This window comes from Ascaphus truei, chromosome 1, assembly GCF_040206685.1.
Source record: "Ascaphus truei isolate aAscTru1 chromosome 1, aAscTru1.hap1, whole genome shotgun sequence".
Taxonomy (NCBI): domain Eukaryota; kingdom Metazoa; phylum Chordata; class Amphibia; order Anura; family Ascaphidae; genus Ascaphus; species Ascaphus truei.
Window position 1 is genome coordinate 180,508,025 of NC_134483.1, and position 20,603 is coordinate 180,528,627.

Genomic DNA, 20,603 nt, shown 5'->3' on the forward strand with positions numbered 1-20,603 from the left:
CTGTTAGTGTAAAAAATTGCATTACTATTTGCTTAGGCAGCTGAGAGTCCATGGGTCATATCAAGGCTCTTCTCGGGCCGGATTTGACGTGTGAGCCGCCAGTTGAAGAGCCCCTGCACAGTCACCTTTGGTATTTTATTTATATAGCAACACCAATTTATTGTACACAGCACTAGACAGGGATATTATGCAAGGCATAATACAAATATGGATAGGTGCATAATACATCATAGTAAAAATAGGGATTACAATCAATTTATAAAGGTCTATGAACTTGTAGGCCCTTTCTATTGACTCCACATTCACATGCAGCAATGCTTATCTAACCCCTTCAGAAATGGTGTGTACAGTATAGTCACCATAGGTTTTTTTGTGTGTGTGTTTCAAGACCAACTGAATAGGTTTCAGGGAGATAAATGTAAGTCATTAATCAAAGCCTGTCAGCTGCAAAAGTGAGGCAAACGGAACGCATAAAAAACACAAACAGAATTACAAATATAAAAATATCCCATTGCTTTCAGTATGATAGATTTTCCTTTGATACACTGAAAACCCAGGTCAGTGTTCTGCTCCAGATTTGACCATTTTTGCATCCTGGATCATGTGATAAATAGTACCCTTATGTTATAGATTAGCATTACAATCTGTTTTAGACAGTATTTAAACTGAAATTTGGACTAAATATCCATATACTTTGATGTGGCTTCTACCTTAGTAATAGTCTTTTATGCACAATATCTTGCTTTCAATCATAACCGCTTCACAGTACAAGGTTTGTTACTTGTATTTTACACTGGTGAAAAAAAACTATATCCAACTATGACTAGAGGGTCTCTTTATCATAATCTCCCTACTGCAAAACTAGGGCACATCTGGTGCCAAATAATCCCCACAAAATGGTTTAAGGAAAATGTATGCGATTGTCGTGTGCCGGTGTTGCCCTCCTTTCACAGCTGGCAGAGTTTGATCATTTACCTCCTATATGTAAAACCAGGGGTGTGCAAACTAGGGGGTGCAGGATTTTTTGGGGGGGCGTGGGCAGTTGCAAAGGCCCCGCGCTCTTCCCCAAGGCATTTAAATGAAATGCCGGAGGATCGGTGAGGCCTCTGCAACTGAGCTTACCGAGGTTCAGCCGGCTTCAGATGGCGCTTTGACATGGCAATGTGGCCTCACCCGTGGCCATGGCAGTGCATCACGTCAATGACCCAGCTGATGCCGACAGGCAGGTAAGGGGGGCGCGAGCACCAGGGGAGTGGATGCAGGGGGGGCGCAGCATCAGATGTTTGTGCACCCCTGTGTTAAACTGTGGTTTAACTGGTGGAATAACAAGTTGGGCTACAGAAAGTATGTATTTCCTCCCCTCGCACAGAGCTGAGATCATGCATCAGAACCACACACCAGCGGTGGTCAGAAAGAAGAGCAAGCAGAGTCCAGATGCCGGGTCATGGCTGAGTCTATGCTGCGTAATGCTCAGTCATAGCACAGGAAGAAGAATACATTACCTGGCTGCTTTCAATGAACAGAAGATCTAGTAGAGAACACCTCTGTAATACTTGCAATAAACGGTGACAGACTAAAACATCTTTTTATTACAATTTAAAATACCACTGCACATATTTAAGACTTTTGTATATATGTGCTTACATTTTCAATCACTTCTGTTTTTGATGTCCATTGGGCCGAATAAAAAAAAAAACAAGCCCACAATTTGCAGGTTTAAGTAAAGTGTTGTTGTCTTGAACATGTCATGAAGCGTTCATTTTGCAAAGCTAACAATGTACCAATCACTACAACAAATTCTGAGATGTGGGATACTCCCTTTAACCCCTAACAGAGGAGGAGCCTATGTTGCAGTTTATTGCAGGCCCTACTGGCTGTGAAGGGGTTACATTTAAACTGGTTTGATTACACAGAGGGCAGCACACATGGGGCCATATTTACTAAGCAGTCTTCTGCCGTTAAACATCTTCTGGCGCTGGAAAACACCTTACAGTCCAATCAAGACAATTGGCTGTAAGGGGTCTACTAGCTCCAGAAGGGGTCTCACGGAAGAAGACTACTTAGTAAATATGAACCACTGTGTCTTATATTTATGAAAGATGTGTGTGGTCTAAGAATAAATCAATAACTGCACCTGTAAGGATGATTATGAAATACATGGCAATGTCTTTGTGTGGATATGCAAGCAATTAAGAGAAAAGTCCAGCTGATTTTATTTTCCTTTGTGGTTTTTTTTATTACGGATTGTCAAGAGTAATACCATACAAAACAATCTGGAGGTTGACATAGAAAGGTGAAGTTTACTCAATACAAAGATCGTAAGGCTCGAATGAAAGGTAGAGATTCCCCTCTTTTACAACAGAAATGATATATTTTTAAGTTCCCAGAGCTGTGTTTATTAATAAGACAAACCACAAAAATACATTCTAGTTACAGACAGAAAGTACACATCACTGTTCCAATGTTTTCTTCATAAACCAACTGAGATCAGCACTAAACCAAAACTTGTACTATACAAACGTAATAGACCTGATAACCATAAAAACCATGATGTAATAGTAGGGCCTACTGTATTTATTCTGATGGCCACCTGCTTTCCACATACAGGGCGGGTGAGTTTAGCTATTCATTGGAGTCACTGAAAATCTCACAGCTGCCAAACTGAGACAAAACTTGTGCATAAAACCTGCACCATGTTTATCAAAGGACAAAATCCCACTACTTGTAATGGCATTCTTTATCTTTGATCGATCTTTTAATGTTTTCTATTCCAGTTTTGATCTAGTCTCGCAATCGGGAGCGTTTCAGAAATTGACCATATTACTGTACTGTATGTACATTTTGTCTAATGATGTACGTCCACCCTTTGCATATAAACTGTACGGATTTACCACTTTCATGTAAACCACCCACTTTCTTTATTTGTGCAAGAAAAACACATATACAGTTGCACTGTCAGACTTCCTACAACCTTCTTCTATTAATTTAGTCTGAATCATATTTAGTACAAAATTATAAATTGGTGCAAAATTCTTCCACACTGCAAGAGGGGTTATAGAGGCATCAATGCATTTGTATACCCTGCTAAGTAAGACAAGACATGAAAGAATGTCATCTTTGAATGCATTGGACCCAATCTTGATTGCATGTGCAAATGCACCATATAGTGCAGGACCCTCTAATATCGAGGAGAGTAAAAGAAAAAAGGAAACATCTGTGAGCCAACAGGTCAGTGTGACAAACATGTCCTTCATCTGGCTTGGAGGTCGTGACCATTTATGATTTTAAAAAGCCCTGTTTTTTGGGGGGCGTGGGAACACAGTTAATTTTTTTCTGCTTGTTAATCATTGTATGATACTTTTCATAATGGGGGTTGTACAATTACACACCCAGACCACCATATTAGGCAAGTTGTCAGGACTGCTCTAATGCAGGAGGATGGACCTTGCCTCTATCTACAATGATCTTCCTTCTCATTCAAAATGGTATAGGCATGTGTGGGATAACTGGCCTTTTTCTAGCTCCGTTGGGTTGGAGTTGTACGTTGCTATATATACCTGGACATGTCTGCATACGATAGTTTGAAAGCATACAGATTTGTTTCCAACAACATCTAGCTAGCACTTCAGACTGGTCCAATTTAAAGTACTGTATTATACACTACTGTACAAAGCATCCTGTTTTCCATTGGTTTCTACGCTATAATGTTAATGCCCACAATGTAAAAACATGTTAGAAACTCTTCGTATTACGAAATTGTGTAAAACTACATCAATGAAACAACTAATATGGTTGAGCTTTCAATCTATAAAAAAAACAATTACAGTATTTCTCAAGTACTGTATGCCAAGTACATTCTGTTCTTACTATGACCATCAAAACAAGTCATTATTAGACTCTCATGAGAACAGTTTTTTTGAGCTACTGTCATCAAAAACAAACCCTTTAAAGCAGCGATCCCACCTAATCTTTTTGTGATAACTGAATAAGAGGGTCTCCCAATGCAGAAAACATCACCCTCACAAAGGTAGCCTGTCTTTGGGGCGTACAGTATCAACATTACCACTGAATCCTGTGGAAGGTGATAGTCTGAGTTATATAGTTATGCCTGTGATCAATTACAAAGACTACATCTGTACCCCTATGAACCCCCCCTTCCCCCCCACCCACCCCCTTCCCAAACCTCTCCATTTTGTAGAGACTTGCAATTGAATACCTGGGTGTGAAAAAAATGACAGCTGACAATTTTAGAGGTGGAGCGGTCAATTGTGGTGACAACGCTGCCCCCCCCCCCCACACCTGTGTATCTCAATCACAATGCACCTTTTCACACGTTTCTGAAATATATAGCATAGTTTACAATATGATTGGAATGGTATGACAGTTCACGTACATATTAACACATTAACACTTTATAAGCCTAACTCTTACTGTATTAATAGTTTAAATAGCAAAGTCGCCTCAGTAGAGCTATGTGTGCTAATCCAACAAAGACCAAATTGATCACATTGGCTGTAACTAATGAATGGCAATACTGTACCTACTGTATTTTGAGGCAATACTATTTGAGGACAGGTGAGGGAAACTAGAATTGTGTATTCGTACCGATAAAGTAAGTTCCTATTTAGAGTATGGATAAAAGGTGCAATCGTACTCAGAAATCAACTTTGGGCTAAACACTTCATATGGACAATAGATAAGATGGAGTTACAAGCAATACTTTAATTATTTTTCCTCAAACAATCTCACAAAATAATGTTTTTTAAACAACTTTATTTTTAAGGATTGCTACAGTGTCAGGGAGACTGCACGCCCACTCCAAGAACTCTTTGCTTGTCCCGTCCTCGCAGCCTGTTTCTACCTTCAAAATGACATTGTCACACTGGAGTTTTAGTTTCATCTGATTTTATTCTTCCATTTTGTCCTATCCCATGCACTATATTAGAAACCTTCTCTGAAAAGGTTCAAACAAGTGTAACAGGGAATGGTAGGAATTAAAAGATGCCCTTTCAAAAGGAAAATATTTTTATTTTTTTGAGATGGGATTGCACCTTTTAGAAAAATTATTCTTCATTAAAAATCCTCTGTGTTTAATCTAATAATCTAAGGTTTACTGGTTTGCTTTAACATTTGTCAAATAAAGACAACAAGCCAGAATAATTGCTAGCATTTCACTGTCTTTTATATGCAGGCAGATCTACTTATGTTTCTTTACATTGCTTGTGCTAAAGACATATTTCAGAGACTTGTAGTATTAACAACTACTGGCTTTCTATGGTTATTTAAACCAGGGGTGTTTTCCCCGTGCTCACCCCTGCCTACTATCCTCCTCTCGCCCCCCCTCCCCCCTGCTCGACTTCGGAGTCAAATGACACGCGGGGTCATGTGACATCACGTCGCCATGGTCACTTGACGTCATGTGACCATACGGCATCATTTGATGCCGGGTTACCAGGACGCCGCGTCGCTGGAAGTAGGTTAAGTGTATTATATTATATTAATTTAACTGCCTGTGGGGGGGGGGACCTCTATAACTGCCACGCCCCCCCCAAAAAAATCTAGCGCGCCCCCCAGTTTGCGCACTACTGATTTAAACCCCTGGTCTTGACTTCTACAGGTAAAATGCACTACAAGTATGAGTCTAGCATTAGAATATATAGGGAGCAAATAAAAATACCACTTGTGGGTATATTTGCATGTCTCAGACAGGTCTGCACCTCCGTCTTACCCAGTATCGCTTGGCATACAATGCTTCCACTGCCGCCAGGGATTCTGGGTAATGACATGCAAATGAGTACTCACAGGGTGTCACTCTTTGTGAGGAAGAATTAATTACTTTATATTCAACGTTACTACTGCCTGTTGCTCAAAAGTAATCTATTCATTAAAATGCTTTTAACCCGTTTGTAAATAGGCGAGTTGTTAATGCATTATAAACCCAGTTCTAATATTGGACATCACGATTACATGTGAATGGAGAAGGTGTGCGTGTGTGATTTCTACAGAACCTTTGTTTATAAAAATAAAAGATATAAAATCTAGTGACACCAGACACTGAAAATTACAAAAGATTAAATAAAAAATGCAGTAAAACATCAAGGAATCTCTAAAACTATTAGGAGACACTTATCCATTAAACTGCGATTGTGGCGATCGGGGCACCATCGCATTGACTTTTTTTCTGGGTGATGGATAAGTAAATAAATTCTGCTCTATATGATATTTTCTTCACAAATTCTTCCCTGGTCATTCAATGTTAGCTCAACTAGTAACACATACAGCCCCTGTGAGCTCAGAATCTTATGTTAGCTGAATAATTGCAGCGCCTGCAACTCCGTTCTGCATCGAGTAGATCAGTCTCAGGTCACTCAGGCTGGGAACGGGTGATTGGTTAATGCCATTCTAAACACAAAATCACTTATCACATCAAATTCTTTACAGCTGAAATCAAAAATAAAAAAAGCAAAAGTACCTTACAGGAAGGTGCTCTAAGCCACACTTTGAGCACTCATATCATATAGTATTAACAATAATAAATAAAAAAAAAAAATCTCACAAATCTATTTTCTATGAATTCCTGTTACGTTCATCATACATATTTCGGTTTTCTGTGCTTTTTCACCTGCGCCCCACCCCAGAAACACACACTTTCATTTACTGTGCAAACACAACATACTTTCCCAGAAAATGAGACGTAACCAGATAAAAAAGTCATAATAATAAAAAAAAAGAAGTCAACGTGGTCTTGTGCATTAATCTCCTTCAGTCTGTACAATTAAATAAGTTAAGAAGACTTCTTTCTTTGCTACAAATTTTTTTTTCCAAAATATTTAAACACATAAAAAGGTAAGAAAATAAAAACAGCAAAAACATTGCTTGTATAGGCATCAGTTAACCCGTTCACTGCCACAGAGGCCTACACCCCGTTGTGTTGGCGATGTGCCTCTCTGGTATGGAAGGGGCTGAGAGAATATTGCACTGAGGTTTATATTCAAAATTCCCTTCCTAGTCTAGTCAAACCTTTCTCAGCTGCATGTGCTATTCCATTTCAACACATCATTTCACCGCTAAAAATAAGTACAGAACTGCCTACTATACAGTAAAAAAAAAAGCAACAAACGTAAGATTATTACATTGCATCCCCTTCTTTTTGGTAATATTTATGTACCGATTTAATAGATACAGTTTAAACAATTTGGGGGAACTAAAAATGTCTCCCATGTCCCCCAACCCCCCTTTTTTATTTTGGAGGCATTTAGCATGTGCTGAAAAAAGAAGAATTTGAATATAACCCTCAGTTGTTGTTTATTTGAATAGTTTAAGAGCTGCTCGGCATGTCAAGAACTGCCCCCATTTTGCAGGCCACCCACTTCCTAAGGGGACAATAGTATTCATTGTGGAACTGCTCGAACTCTGGGGTCTGACGGATTTCATGCAGAAAAGAAATGTCAATGTCCGACTCCAGCAAAACGAGGAGAAGCGGGAAAACCACCAACAGCAACCCCAAGGCCACCAGAACCAGCCTGGAGAAGCTCTTCAGAAAGGCATTCAGCTGCATGTTTCCCATGAGAAAATCGTAGCTCCAGCTCAGCGCCTTCCTTGCCTCCTTCATTTCTTCTTCCTCTGCAATCAAAAACGCATTTTCATCTGCCTCTAATTCGTCAAACGAATCAGTATCGTCTCTCTCATTCTCTGCCCTGATGACGCAGTTAAAGAGCATATCGATCCCTTCGTCTACTGGGGTGGGCAACACGCTAGCACTTGGGTTATACACCTGCTCTGAGATTGTTAGAGGCTCCTCTTTGATACTCTCTTCCTCAACATTTCTGAGGTCTGACGTCGCCTCTAAATCTCTGGCGGGAGAATTGCCAGGCACGTGGGGAGTACAGGCATCATTTTGCTGTAAAAGCAGGATACCTAAAGGGTACAGAAAATAACCAAGATTATTACAGTAAATTAAATATACCATGTTCAGAAACATTTAAAAAAAAAAAAATGAAAGAAAAGAAAGCAATTGCATTTGACAAGGCGGTGTTAGCATTAATGGTTTGTGGTAGGGTTGCCAGGTGTGCAGTATTGAACCGGACTGTCCTGTATTTGGACACTCTGTCCAGTAACAAGTTAGAGGAAATACTGGACATGTGTGAAGTGACTGGGTAATGCAGGAGGAGGTGCCAGGAGCTTGGGGCCAAGGAGAGGAGGAAACACCATGGAGAAGTGTGTTTCGAGCACGTCGCACCTTTCCCAATTGTGTCCAATATTTCTGGAGAAGCCACCTGACAACCCTAGTTGTGGTGAAGTGAAATCTTTAGTGCACAGTCTGACAGGGTATTTTGCTATTTGCTGTAAATTGAGGATTTTGTAATGTGCTTAGTACAGTATGTCATTGTGGTGCTTGTAAGTAATTAATTTAATTTAGAACTGCTGGTTTATAAAACTATTGGTAGTATTAATGCTTGTAATCAATGAATAATGGCATTGTTTCTGGGCGCCAAGATGCTTTTCCCCACATTTAATTTTTGGTGTGTGATATATGGAATGTATGTCAGTGAAACATGGTGGTCACATCCTTCAGTGGCAAGTAACCTCTTCAATTGAAAAGAGAACCTGAGATGTCTCTTGTATATCCCTCACCTTCTGAAGTCATTGATATACTGTATGCTTGTATACGGCGTGTAAGCTTTTTCCTATGTCATGGATTACAAAGCCAGGTTGGCAGCAGGCTAGCACAATAAGCATGAAGAATGGCCCAGATTCACGTAACTCTGTTAAATCAGGACAAATAATGTGTGACGTTACCTAAATAGGTAACGAGCATGATTTTTCCTGAGTGTAATGGGTATCCAGCAAGCTAACTATATGCAAAAACAACATCCGTCACCATAAGCAGTATCGTAGCAAAAAAATGCGTTAGCGAGTACGTTAGAAGCGCAGAGACGCATTAAGCCATACAATGCACATGCGCGTTAGGAAAAATGGAACGTGCGTTACAAATAACGCACTACCGGGTTCCACACATGCAACGCGTGTTAATTAATGTTATATTATTTATAATATACTGCGCCTCCCTGCCTGCTCCCCCTCACTCTCACGCCTGCCTTACCTTGTTTGGTGGCGTCAAATGGTGCTGCCGGATCACGTGACGTGATCTCACGTGATCCTGTTGCCATGGAGACAGACATGTGGCATCACTCTGCATGACACCGCCGCGTCATTTAACGCCGCATTGCCATGGCGACGCATCACAGCAACTTCTGAATCCTGGTAAGTAGAGGTTGCAGAGGCCTCACGCGATCCCCCGGCCTTTAATTTACATGCCTCGGGGAAGAGCACGGGGCCACTGCAACCGCCCGCGGCCCCCCAAAAAAATCCCGCGCCCCCCTCACTTTGCGCACCGCTGTATTAGGGAACCACTTTTTACTTTAATATGTATTTGTCTTTATAGGGAATTCTATGAAATAACGTGAGGATGATCACGGTCTGGCTGGGACTAATGGTGAGTTTAGGTGTGACCTATTTATCGTAACGTTATTTCCCTGCGCTGACATGTACGGAAGTTCATGGATCTGCGATGTTAGGCTAATGGCTTATTAGCATCTCATTTGCATATGAGTAAGCCTAACATCCGTAGCAATGTAACAATATACGTTATTTTATTCGTTAGCTCTAGGTTATTGTAACATCATTCTCTTTAGTGCATAGGCGTTAGGATTAACGTAACACTAATTTTGGTTAACGTTACGTGAAATAGGCTAAGTTCATCTGGGCCTATGAGGGTTACTCATTGGCAACCCCATTTGCCCAGAAACTTGCATTCAAGTCAATAGCAGTTTCTGTGCGACTGTGCCCTGATCAGTGATAGAACCGTTTTATGAATAGCCACCATGCATGATGAAAAAGGAGGCTTGAGGGGGGTGCGTGTGAATATGGTTCATCCATATACAAGCACAGCATACAGTATGTACTGAACAAATGTGAGTGCAAACCAGAGACTATTACTAAAATTGCCAAAGGAAAGGGTAAAATCAGCATTAAGAAATGCATGTTTCTACAGTCAAAGAGAAGATGTTGCTTTAAGATGAAATGGCAACAGTGAATTTCAAATGTAAATGAACATTTTACACAAAGGGTTACAAAAAGGGTTACAGAAAGAAAGGGTTGAAACAAGCAAGCTACTTCATGAAGAAGAAAAAATGATTGCCTCTCATCTAAGGAACAGTGAGGCCAACAGCCCATTGACCCACACAAATGACAAGATGTTCTCAATGATAAGCATTTGAATACAATAGAGTTTAATAATGATGTTGTCTTTTTTTAATCAGGAAATCATGTTTATGAGGGGCGCAGGATTATTTAGAGGGGGCATGGGCCGTCAGGGCTGCCAACAGGGGGGTTGCCGGGCCGTGCACCATCCCCTCGACAAAACTGGTCACCACACGGTGACAGGTGTGCGCTGGGGGAAAAGAAATAAATAACTAAAAATCCCCCATCTGATTGGTTGGCGCGCAGCCAATCTCTATCCGAGCTGAGGAGGCGCCATTTCCTGCATTGAGCGAAAGGTAAGTACAGATGCATGCCTTCCTTAGCTCCGATTTAGCCCCCCACCCATGTCCAATTTCCACCCCCATGTCCAATTTCCCCCCCGCCCCATATGGTCCGATTTGGCACCCCCTTGGTCTGTTTCCGCCCCCCTGGTCCGATTTAGCACCCCCCTGGTCCGATTTGCCCCTCCCCCTGGTCCGATTTTCCTCCCCCATGCCCGATTTGCCCCCCATGGTCCGATGTGGCACCCCTCTGGTCTGATTTGGCCCCCCTGGTCCGATTTGGCCCCCGCTCCGATTTGGCTCCCTCGCTCCGATTTGGCCCCCCCGCTCCGATTTGCCCCCCCCGCTCCGATTTGGCCCCCCCCCGTGTGTCCGATTCCGTGTGTGTGTGAGTGTAAAAGTGTGTGTGTGTGTGTGTGTGTGAGAGAGAGTGTAAGAGTGTGTGTGAGAGAGAGTGTGTAAGAGTGTGTGTGTAAGAGTGTGTGTGTGAGAGTATGTGTGAGTGAGAGTGTGTGAGTGTGAGAGAGTGTGAAAGTGAGAGAGTGAGAGTGTGTGTAAATGACAATAATCTTGGAAATGTATGTTATTATCTTACAAATCATATATTTTTAAAAATATAAATGAAAGGCTTTCATGAGATATGTTGTGTCCCCACACGTTTTGTTATTACAATTTATGTATGTGCCTGTACTTCTTATAAGGGGTTAGTTTAACCTCTGGTTTGCTAGTAAAACTGAATTACTGTATCGCTACATGATGCATGTCTAAAAAGTGTGTCACCAACATGAAAAGTTTGGAAAGCTCTGCTTAAGCTATCTCAAGCTTAAGAGGAGACAAAAATTAGAAATTGGTTTATTATTCTGACTGAAGGGACCACTGAAAGTATAAACATGAAACTGAAATGAATGTCAGCATTATACCAGCATTTTTATATACAAAGATGACGGTGTAAAGCTAAAACGAAGAGTGTGTGCACATCACATTCATTTTAATATTAAAACATTTTCTGTCGTGATTTTTGGAGAGCAAAGTCACTGACGATGTCGTCAAATGCAGAGCTACGAAGTTTGTCACTTTCGATGCACACGCTGCATGGGGTCATATTTGAATGAAAATGTTCATGTTTACAGAGAATCTTCTTTATATATCATGCGATGTAAAAAATGTTTTATTGTTTCTTTCAATTTTTGAGGCCCCTCATATTGTGAGGCCCTAAGCTGTAGCTTAGTTTATGCGTAAATCCGGCACAAACTATGACAACATTTCAACATTCATGCTCTCACCCATGTAACAACCTGTGCTGGGATTTTAACCTTTTCAATGCCAGTGGGATTTTCTGTTTAAATTCAGGGTCAAAAGCCTAACTGTGCAAATGTATATACTTAATAACACCACATTTATAGGAGTAGATGCATGAGAAAATAATGTTGCACTGTAGCAGCATCTGTATAAAATATGTTTTAAGTTGGGCACTAGGGCATTGAACCTTCACTGCTGGAAAAAAGGACACAGAAACCCTATCAGTTCACCAGGAGAATGTAGCAAGCTGTCATTTTACTTTATCTTTAGCCAGCCACAGACTTCTGCGAACTGTTTCATAAAAAATACTACGATGGCATGCAGTAGGTAAAAAGGAAGGATTGCACTTGTAAAGGACCAGTCCTGGAGCGCCTATCGACCTACCCCAGGGCTGTCAGGCTAATCGGCGGGGGTCCAGCGAGCGCTGTAAATTGCTGCCGGCCCGCTGCCTCCTCCCCCGCTGGTGCGTGCCTCGTACTCCTCCTCTGCTGCTGCAAGGCCTTCTTCCAGGCGGTCGCACAGCAGCAGAGGAGTAGGAGACGCGCACCAGCAGTGGAAGAGGCGGCGGGCTGGCAGCAACTTACAGCGCTCACCGAAGGCTCCACCAAGGTAAGGTGTGGGGCAATTGTGGGGGAGGGAGGCTATTGTGGGGGAGGGAGGCTATTGTGGGGGAGGGAGGCTATTGTGGGGGAGGGGGACAGGTAAGAGGCTATTGTGGGGGAGGGAGCCAGGTGGGAGGCTATTGTGGGGGAGGGCGGAGGTGGGAAGCCACTGTGGGGGAGGTGGGCAGGTGGGGGGCTATTGTGGGGAAGGGGGCAGGTGTGGGGCTATTGTGGGGGAGGGGGCTTATGTGGGCTAGGGGGGTATTGTGGGGCATTTGTGTGTATGTGTGTGTGTGTGTGTGTATTGTGGGGCAGGAGGGGTATTGTGTGTGTATTGAGGACTGGGGGAGAGACAGAGGAGAGAGAGAGAGGGAGGGAGGACTGGGGAGAGAGAGGGGGAAATGGGGGAGAGTGAGAGGGGGAGGGAGGACTGGGGGAGGGAGGACTCGGGGAGAAAGAGAGGGTGGACTTGGGGAGGGGAAAGAGTGAGAGGACTGGGGGAGAGAGAGCGATAGAGGACTGGAGGAGAGAGGGAGAGGACTGGGAAGAGAGAGAGAGAGAGGACTGGGGGAGAGAACTGGGAGAGGACTGGGAAGAGAGAGAGAGGACTGGGGGAGAGAAAGGGAGAGGGAGAGAAATGGGAGAGAGAGAGAGAGAGGGAGGACTGGGGGAGAGAGAGAGAAGTGACCAGGAGGAGATGGAGAAAGAAACGGGACTGGAGGGTGAGACAGAATGGATGAGGAGAGATAGAATTGATGAGGAGAGAGAGAATTGATGAGGGGAAAGAGAGAAGGGATGGCAGGAGAGAGAGAATGGATGGCAAGAGAGAGAGAAGGGATGGGGGAGAGAGAGAAGGGATGGGGGAGAGAGAAGGGAAGGGATGGAGGGAGATGAAGTTGGGATGGGAAGGAGAGAGAGAAGGGAAGGGATGGAGGGAGATGAAGTTGGGATGGGAAGGAGAGAGAGAAGGCATGGGGAGAAAGAGGGATGGGGAGGGAGTGAAGGGATGGGGAGACAGAGGGCGATGGAGGTAGAATGGAGGGAAGGGAGAGAGGGAAGAGATGGGGGAAAGAGAGAGAAGGGATGGGGGAGAGAGGGAGATAAACGTTGGATGGGGGTAGAGAGAAGGGATGGGGGAGAGAGAAGAGATTGGGAGACACAGGGAGATGGAGGTAGGATGGGGGGAAGGGAGGGACGGAAGGGATGCAGGAGAGAGAGAAAAGAGATGGGGAGAGAGAGAGAAGGAATGGGGAGAGAGGGGGAAGGGAGAGAGATACCAGCAACTTTTATGTAGGAAAACGCAAGAAAAAGTGTACACATAGGTTATAGTGACTGTTTCGAAAAAAGAGGGGGAGCACCAAATGTTTTTTTCGCACAGGGCGCTGAAACAGCTACGGCCGGCTCTGCGATACCTACTGTGTCTCGTGCCGTGTGTCAACACAAACTTTTCTTCAAGTTTCCTTCCTGCCCCTACATCATCATTAGTGTATTCTATGTTTTTAATACTGCTCTATATTCCCCATTATCTGCTATGAAGGTACTGCGCTTGGGTTGAAATACAATAGACAATCCACTAATATTAAATAAACTGAGGCTTTCCAAATATGTGAGGCCAATTGTGTGTATGTGGGGACAATAGTACACTCGTGTTCTTAGCCACTTTAATGGCAGAGTGACCTACAATGCATTGAAAGGTGTCCCAGGCCTCCCTGTCAGTCAACAGGTTGAATGTGAACAGCACAACAGTCCAAAGACATAACTATGGAAGCAGAGCCTCATTTGCATGGAACAAAGAAGACAGTTGCTGACTGTATGTAGTAGTTAAAAGAATGTAACTTTACCAGCACTCCTTGTTGTGATCCCTGGTCCACGCGTCAGCAGACGTACGAACACCTCCATGTTGGAGTGATTCACTATGCGCAAATGAACACTTTTCGTGGTCTTAATTTTCACCAGACATTTCACCATACTGCTCTATGTTAGCTGTGCCATGCACACCCCTTGACAGCACTGAGTACAACTGGCTCTGATTCTCCAGAGTTATAAATGATTGAGGCACGTTACAGAGAGAGAATAGAAAGGTCATATAAAAAAAAAAACAACAGGGATTTGTAAGGGAGGCTAAATTGAATCGTCATTCTAATAATAACCACTCTCATAATTCTTAGCTTTAGTAGCATATCTTGCATCCTTGTTCACTTACCCGCTTCTAATTATAGAGCCCAATGCTGGAACAAATCGAATCAGTTTATGGAGGTCGTGAGCTAACTGTGATATAGCTTGGTATGTAAAAATAAGGGGAAAACCCGTGGCAGTCTACTATATTTTATAGGCTTTATTTAATCAATGCATAGAACCTTAAAGTACAAGCGGAATTACATCAAACATGAAGCAGAATTGTAGTATTTAACATGTACATTCTCCTTAACCCCTTCAGTGTCCAAATGGCGTACACTATACGTTAAGAAAAGTGGCACCCCAGTGGCCCTTAAGACGTACATCATTGGCCTCTTTTTATAACGTGTACCACACTGAAGAGTGGAAGGTCACACCACACACTGAATAGGGGTAGGGCACACAACACACTGAAGAGGGGTAGGGCACACCCCACACTGAAGAGGGGTAGGGCACACCCCACACGGAAGAGGGGTAGGGCACACAACACACTGAATAGGGGTAGGGCACACCCCACACTGAAGAGGGGTAGGGCACACCCCACACTGAATAGGGGTAGGGCACACCACACACTGAAGAGGGGTAGGGCACACCACACACTGAAGAGGGGTAGGGTACACCCCACACTGAAGAGGGGTAGGGCACACCCCACACTGAAGAGGGGTAGGGCACACCCCACACTGAAGAGGGGTAGGGCACACCCCACACTGAAGAGGGGTAAGGCACAACACACACTGAAGAGGGGTAAGGCACACCACACACTGAAGAGTGGAAGGTCACACCACACACTGAATAGGGGTAGGGCACACAACACACTGAAGAGGGGTAGGGCACACCCCACACTGAAGAGGGGTAGGGCACACCCCACACGGAAGAGGGGTAGGGCACACAACACACTGAATAGGGGTAGGGCACACCCCACACTGAAGAGGGGTAGGGCACACCCCACACTGAATAGGGGTAGGGCACACCACACACTGAAGAGGGGTAGGGCACACCACACACTGAAGAGGGGTAGGGTACACCCCACACTGAAGAGGGGTAGGGCACACCCCACACTGAAGAGGGGTAGGGCACACCCCACACTGAAGAGGGGTAGGGCACACCCCACACTGAAGAGGGGTAAGGCACAACACACACTGAAGAGGGGTAAGGCACACCACACACTGAAGAGTGGAAGGTCACACCACACACTGAATAGGGGTAGGGCACACAACACACTGAAGAGGGGTAGGGCACACCCCACACTGAAGAGGGGTAGGGCACACCCCACACTGAAGAGGGGTAGGGCACACCACACACTGAATAGGGGTAGGGCACACCCCACACTGAAGAGGGGTAGGGCACACCCCACACTGAATAGGGGTAGGGCACACCACACACTGAAGAGGGGTAGGGCACACCACACACTGAAGAGGGGTAGGGTACACCCCACACTGAAGAGGGGTAGGGCACACCCCACACTGAAGAGGGGTAGGGCACACCCCACACTGAAGAGGGGTAGGGCACACCCCACACTGAAGAGGGGTAAGGCACAACACACACTGAAGAGGGGTAAGGCACACCACACACTGAAGAGGGGTAGGGCACACCACACACTGAATAGGGGTAGGGCACACCCCACACTGAAGAGGGGTAGGGCACACCCCACACTGAAGAGGGGTAGGGCACACCCCACACTGAAGAGGGGTAAGGCACAACAGACACTGAAGAGGGGTAGGGCACACAACACACTGAATAGGGGTAGGGCACACCCCACACTGAAGAGGGGTAGGGCACACCCCACACTGAAGAGGGGTAGGGCACACCCCACACTGAAGAGGGGTAAGGCACAACACACACTGAAGAGGGGTAGGGCACACCCCACACTGAAGAGGGGTAGGGCACACCCCACACTGAAGAGGGGTAGGGCACACCCCACACTGAAGAGGGGTAGGGCACACCCCACACTGAAGAGGGGTAGGGCACACCCCACACTGAAGAGGGGTAGGGCACACCCCACACTGAATAGGGGTAGGGCACACCCCACACTGAAGAGGGGTAGGGCACACCCCACACTGAAGAGGAGTAGGGCACACCACACACTGAAGAGGGGTAGGGCACACCACACACTGAAGAGGGGTAGGGCACACCACACACTGAATAGGGGTAGGGCACACCACACACTGAAGAGGGATAGGGCACACCCCACACTGAAGAGGGGTAGGGCACACCCCACACTGAAGAGGGGTGGGGCACACCCCACACTGAAGAGGGGTAAAGCACACCACACACTGAATAGGGGTAGGGCACACCCCACACTGAAGAGGGGTAGGGCACACCCCACACTGAAGAGGGGTAGGGCACACCCCACACTGATGAGGGGTAGGGCACACCCCACACTGAAGAGGGGTAGGGCATATGACGGTAGGGGTACATGTGACTGCTTTTAATAAAGGTCAAGCCCTTCATTAACCCTACCAGTCAATAATACATCTGTATTATGTTATATGTGTATATGTATTCTGTAACCTGGTTCCAGCACTTCAGGGACCAGGGGGTTTATTTTGGTTTTAAATGGACTGCTGCAAAGTTGTCTGTGATTTTCCCCAAGAAGGCTCTGCATGTATCTGTGTTTGTGTTGACCTTCCCCCATCAATCGGGTTGGGGTCATATTGCAAACCCCTAGCCAGGGGAGATAAAATCTCTTTGTAAGCTGTGAGCTGAGTGTTGTTAGTTGTGGAAGAGATTCCTAACAAGAAGCAGCTTGGCAAGGAGCTGTAATAGGGAGACGCTGCAGAGGCTTTTACAGGAAAGGGAGCACAAGGTAATTCTCTTGAGGGAGTTCCCTGCAGCTAAGTTTTTAGTGTACCCCAGTTTCCCAGTTGTACGTGTGTGTGTTGTTTTGCTGTAAATAGCTGTGGATATTCCTTTTTCCAAAAAAATAATTTTATGAAATCTGTATTTCTGTCTGGCAAATTGATCCCTGGTCTGTTAGTCCTGGTCTCCCATGGCAGGGCACGCCCCATACTGAAGAGGGGATGGGCACACCCCATACTGAAGAGGGATAGGGCACACCCCACACTGAAGAGGGGTAGGGCACACCCCGCACTGAAGAGGGGATGGGCACACCCCGCACTGAAGAGGGGTAGGGTACACCCACACTAAAGAGGGGATGGGCACACCCCACACTGACGAGTGATGGGCACACCGCACACTGATGAGGGGATGGGCACACCACACATTGAAGAGGGGTAGGGCATACCCCCTCCCTGTCACATCCATCCTGAACAGAAACCTCATTGCATGATGCATGAACAGTGGTCTCGTGATACGGAAGTGCCTTAGGGTCCGTGGCCATGGAAGTGGCATAACCCTTCGGCACTGAAATGGTTAAATTACAATAGTCATTCAATTTTAAAAAATCAGCTTTTTAATTAATTACAGTGCAGTACATATGCTAATGAAACCTATTAAAATAGGGGTCATATCCTGGTTTAAATTATGTTGATGGATATTGCCTTAAATGGCATGCACATTTAATTAAAAAAATATTACACGCATGTCAAATCTCACTCATATGGAGCAGCTCATTGCAAATCAGTCTGACTCGTTTCTAGTTTCGTCTTAAAGTCTTACAAATCGGACATGCTTCTATTAAAATTTGTTCGGAACATGAAAAACTCATACATAAGCAGTGTGGGAAAAATCACATTTAAATTACATATTTACTGTCCACTTTTTACCCGGCAAATATCTGTAAAACATTTTATGGAACTGAAAACAAACTCTGACATTAAATGAACCAAATTCATAAATGTAAGCCAATTTCTACCTGTAGAATGCGATACTAGTTAGCCTAAAATATACCCAGCTAAAACAATACAGAACAAATGCAGAGGGTAATTTCCAAAACGAATTAGTAGGTCAGAACAACTATTGGTAAGTTATGGAAAGGCTGGAAAACTGGTGCATTTCATCCATAATATATGGCTTGAAACAAGTTCATTCAATTTAATTCACTACTAAAAGCTGGCTGGGGATGGCACCCTTTGAATGGTAGATGGACCCACGTTGAATTTAGAGTAATTGACTGGTGTGAACTTATCATATACTGTACCAGAATATAGAAAATAATCTACCGGTACATCTGCAAAATATCAAAAACCCACTGATTTTTAAGGAAAAGCTGCTTTAAGAAATAGCTGGTATCACCTCTCCACCGGTTTATCAGTAATGGGAAGGTCACCTGAAGTATATTGCAGCCCACCAAGTGTCTGCCAATGTGTCCTCCTTACCAGCCTATATTTTCCCCAGTATGCCCATCCGTTTGATTATTGGTTCATTAATGCAGTTGTTCTGCTCAGACGCAGCTTTGTTACCACTACTGCTGGATGCAGAAGTTTGCAAAGCTAAAACGCTTGTAAGTCCAAGATGCAGCAGGTAATCAGAGCAGTGCACAGACAAGCGCCAATCAGGAAGGGATAAGATCTTGCAAGCAGGGATGCAGAAATTTAGTGGCCAAATATACGCAGTTGCAAATCATTGTGGGACATTATTCAGAGAGGAATAATAAAACAGAAAGCTTTATTTTTTTTATCAGCAGGTTTATAGCAGAACTACTGTTAAGAGGCACAGGTAAGGCAAACAGTAAAATGTATTTAAAAAAAATAAAACAAATAAGAGCCTAAACTCACACAAATGTTTCCTACGGTGGAATGGAAGTCCTTTGCTCAGCGTCAGGCTTTCTGTGGGGTCTCGGAGGAAAAGTTGACAAGTCAGACGCAGTTTTCTGCGTTCTCTCGGGCTAACATCTGTCTAATGACTTGACAGAGGCACTTATTTAGAAGTCTGTAATCTCTTTAATATTTGCAAGCCCTTCTACTTGGGTAGTTAATGGTTTTCTCCATAAGGGCAAATCATTTCATCACTACCTTCTATATGGCTTGGATCAGATTTCCTTAGTTAAGACAACAAACTCACCACATTCCTCAATAACGAAATTGCGGTAAGCGTTTTAGCACATCGTATCATTCAATGTTGCAAACGAAATCCACCCCACTTTGCACTATTCTGAATGTGATAAACTACCAAGTTTTATGATGCAATGTCAACGCACAACTTTTCCCTAAGCTTCACGGATTTGGAGTCAGCCACACTGATTTTTATTATGAGCAGTTTCATATAACTTAATGAAGTGTCCCTGAGAAATATCAGCACTTTCCGATTCAAATGCCACTTTGTGGTCCATAACGCTCAAATCTCACTGATTTCAGTCCATTGAAAATGAGTTAAGGTATTCAAGGGATATCCACTAAGCAGAACTATAAAGAAGTTGTGGCATGTCAAGTCTCATGGACAACACCAGTTTTAGGCTGTCTCTGTGGATTGCTAATCCTTAGTAGCACAGCTGCATTTAGCAAGGTTTAACAGCACTCTATTTAAGAACTCACCCATGTAACACTATTTTCTAACATTATCAATAGCAAATATTTTCTTACCGTGCACCTCACAACTGGAACAATCTACCTGCGACTCTCAAAGCCGCCATCAGTCTAAGTTCTTTCAAGACTTCAGCTGTCTCACATTTTAATCTGGTCTGGAACTGTTACATGCGCCCATAACATATATTATATTTAACTGTTCATGAAATGTCTTTAAATATAATGTCTAACCCTGTTCATTTAATGCAACCAGGTATTGTTCTCATAACTGTGCCCAGGGCATACTTGAAAACGAGAGTATTGCTTCCAGTTAAAACATTCTATAAAAATAAATAAATACATATTGCATATAACTTGATGTATATTTATCTTTCCCTCTCACACACCCGCAGCAAAACATATTATAATACTATAATTCAATACACAAGTGAAGTATTACATGGATGAGTACCGTCAGTCTGTCACTGTATTAAGCTTGCACTATATGTTGCCGAGCAGGAATGTATCTTCATTAAAATATTTGAAGTGTTCTGTATTCTGATTGACTGCCTAACAGATTA

The 20,603-nt window shown here is 43.9% G+C and overlaps 1 protein-coding gene across 7 annotated transcripts in view; it reads right to left on the minus strand.

Annotated features, from left to right (window-relative positions):
* Window positions 1-4,181: 4,181 nt before the first annotated feature.
* Window positions 4,182-20,603, minus strand: part of FRMD3 (FERM domain containing 3) — a 240,890-nt gene continuing 224,468 nt past the window's right edge. For 5 of the 7 annotated variants that reach the window (XM_075598857.1, XM_075598856.1, XM_075598853.1 and 2 more), the window contains 2 exons: window positions 19,297-19,356; window positions 4,182-7,917 (listed from right to left, as the gene is read on the minus strand). In XM_075598857.1, the coding sequence (XP_075454972.1) occupies window positions 7,319-7,917; window positions 19,297-19,356 (659 nt within the window). In that variant the 3' untranslated portion in view covers window positions 4,182-7,318. The remainder of the gene's footprint in view (window positions 7,918-19,296; window positions 19,357-20,603) is intronic. The other 2 variants (XM_075598858.1, XM_075598855.1) reach the window with 2 other exon arrangements.